Source organism: Olea europaea, unplaced genomic scaffold, assembly GCF_002742605.1.
Source record: "Olea europaea var. sylvestris unplaced genomic scaffold, O_europaea_v1 scaffold29466, whole genome shotgun sequence".
NCBI lineage: Eukaryota > Viridiplantae > Streptophyta > Magnoliopsida > Lamiales > Oleaceae > Olea > Olea europaea.
Window position 1 is genome coordinate 1 of NW_019248071.1, and position 1,391 is coordinate 1,391.

General features: G+C 39.5%; 1 protein-coding gene across 1 annotated transcript; it reads left to right on the plus strand.

Annotated features, from left to right (window-relative positions):
* Nucleotides 1-36: 36 nt before the first annotated feature.
* LOC111384595 lies at nucleotides 37-1,344 on the plus strand (the record flags this gene model as incomplete). The annotated part of the gene is made up of 3 exons (XM_023008902.1): nucleotides 37-417; nucleotides 634-899; nucleotides 951-1,344. Coding segments are annotated over exons 1-3 (1,041 nt in total), but the record flags the coding sequence as incomplete, so codon positions are not given.
* Nucleotides 1,345-1,391: the final 47 nt, after the last annotated feature.

Genomic DNA, 1,391 nt, shown 5'->3' on the forward strand with positions numbered 1-1,391 from the left:
GATCACTTAAATTTGGTTTTGCAAAGATGCAGAGAAATGAACTTAGTATTGAACTGGGAGAAATGTCATTTCATGGTTCAAGATGGAATAGTCTTGGGACATAAAGTATCGGCAAAGGGGATAGAGGTGGATAAGGCGAAAATTCAGGTTATTGAGAAATTACCACTACCTACATCACTAAAAGGAGTTCGAAGTTTCCTTGGGCATGCAGGGTTTTACAGGAGGTTTATAAAGGACTTCTCCAAAATCACCAAGCCTCTGTGCAACTTGCTAATGAAAGAGGTATCTTTTGAGTTTGATGAGGAATGTTTGATAACGTTCAATAGTTTGAAGGAAAAACTCACAATAGCACCTGTGATTGTGTCACCTGATTGGGATTTGCCCTTTGAGCTAATGTGTGATGTGAGTGATCATGCAGTTGGTGCGGTGTTGGGACAAAGAAAGAATAAAATCTTTCATGTGATATACTATGCAAGTAGAACTTTGAACGACGCTCAAATCAACTATGCTACGATCGAGAAGGAATTGCTAGCTGTGGTTTATGCATTCGACAAGTTTAGATCGTATCTTGTTAGGTCTAAGGTTATCGTCTACACAGATCATGCCGCTCTGAAGTATCTTATGACAAAGAAGGATGCTAAGCCGAGATTGATCCGTTGGATATTGTTGTTACAAGAGTTCGATATTGAGATCAAGGATAAAAAGGGCAGTGAAAATGTGATAGCCGACCACCTATCAAGATTGGAACGGGATGAACCTGAGATGTCAGTTGACATCAATGAAATCTTTCCAGATGAGCAAATTTTTGGAGTAGAAATAGTCCCATGGTACGCCGATACCGTTAACTACCTTGCTAAGTCCATCCCGCCACTAGACTATTCTAGCCATCAAAGAAAGAAGTTCTTCGCAGAGCTGAAGTATTACTTTTGGGAGAATCCCATTCTCTACAGAAGAGGCCCAGATCAGATAATCAGAAGATGTATTCCTAAAGATGAAGTACCTGAGATTCTAGAACATTGTCACTCTTCTGCATATGTTGGGCATTTTGAAGCTTCAAAGACTGCTGCAAAGATACTACAGTCGAGTTTCTACTGGCCTACTTTATTCAAAGACACATTCGAGTATGTGAAGAGATGCGATAAATGTCAACGAACCGGAAATATCTCAAGAAGAAATGAGATGCCACTAAATTACATCTTGGAGGTTAAAATATTTGATGTATGGGGAATAAACTTAATGGGACCTTTTTTCCCGTCATACTCAAATCAATATATCTTAGTGGCCGTTAACTATGTCTCTAAGTGGGTAGAAGCTGTTGCATTGCCTACTAACGACGCGAAAGTGGTGATAGAGTTCTTGAAGAAGTACATATTTACAAGATATGGTACACC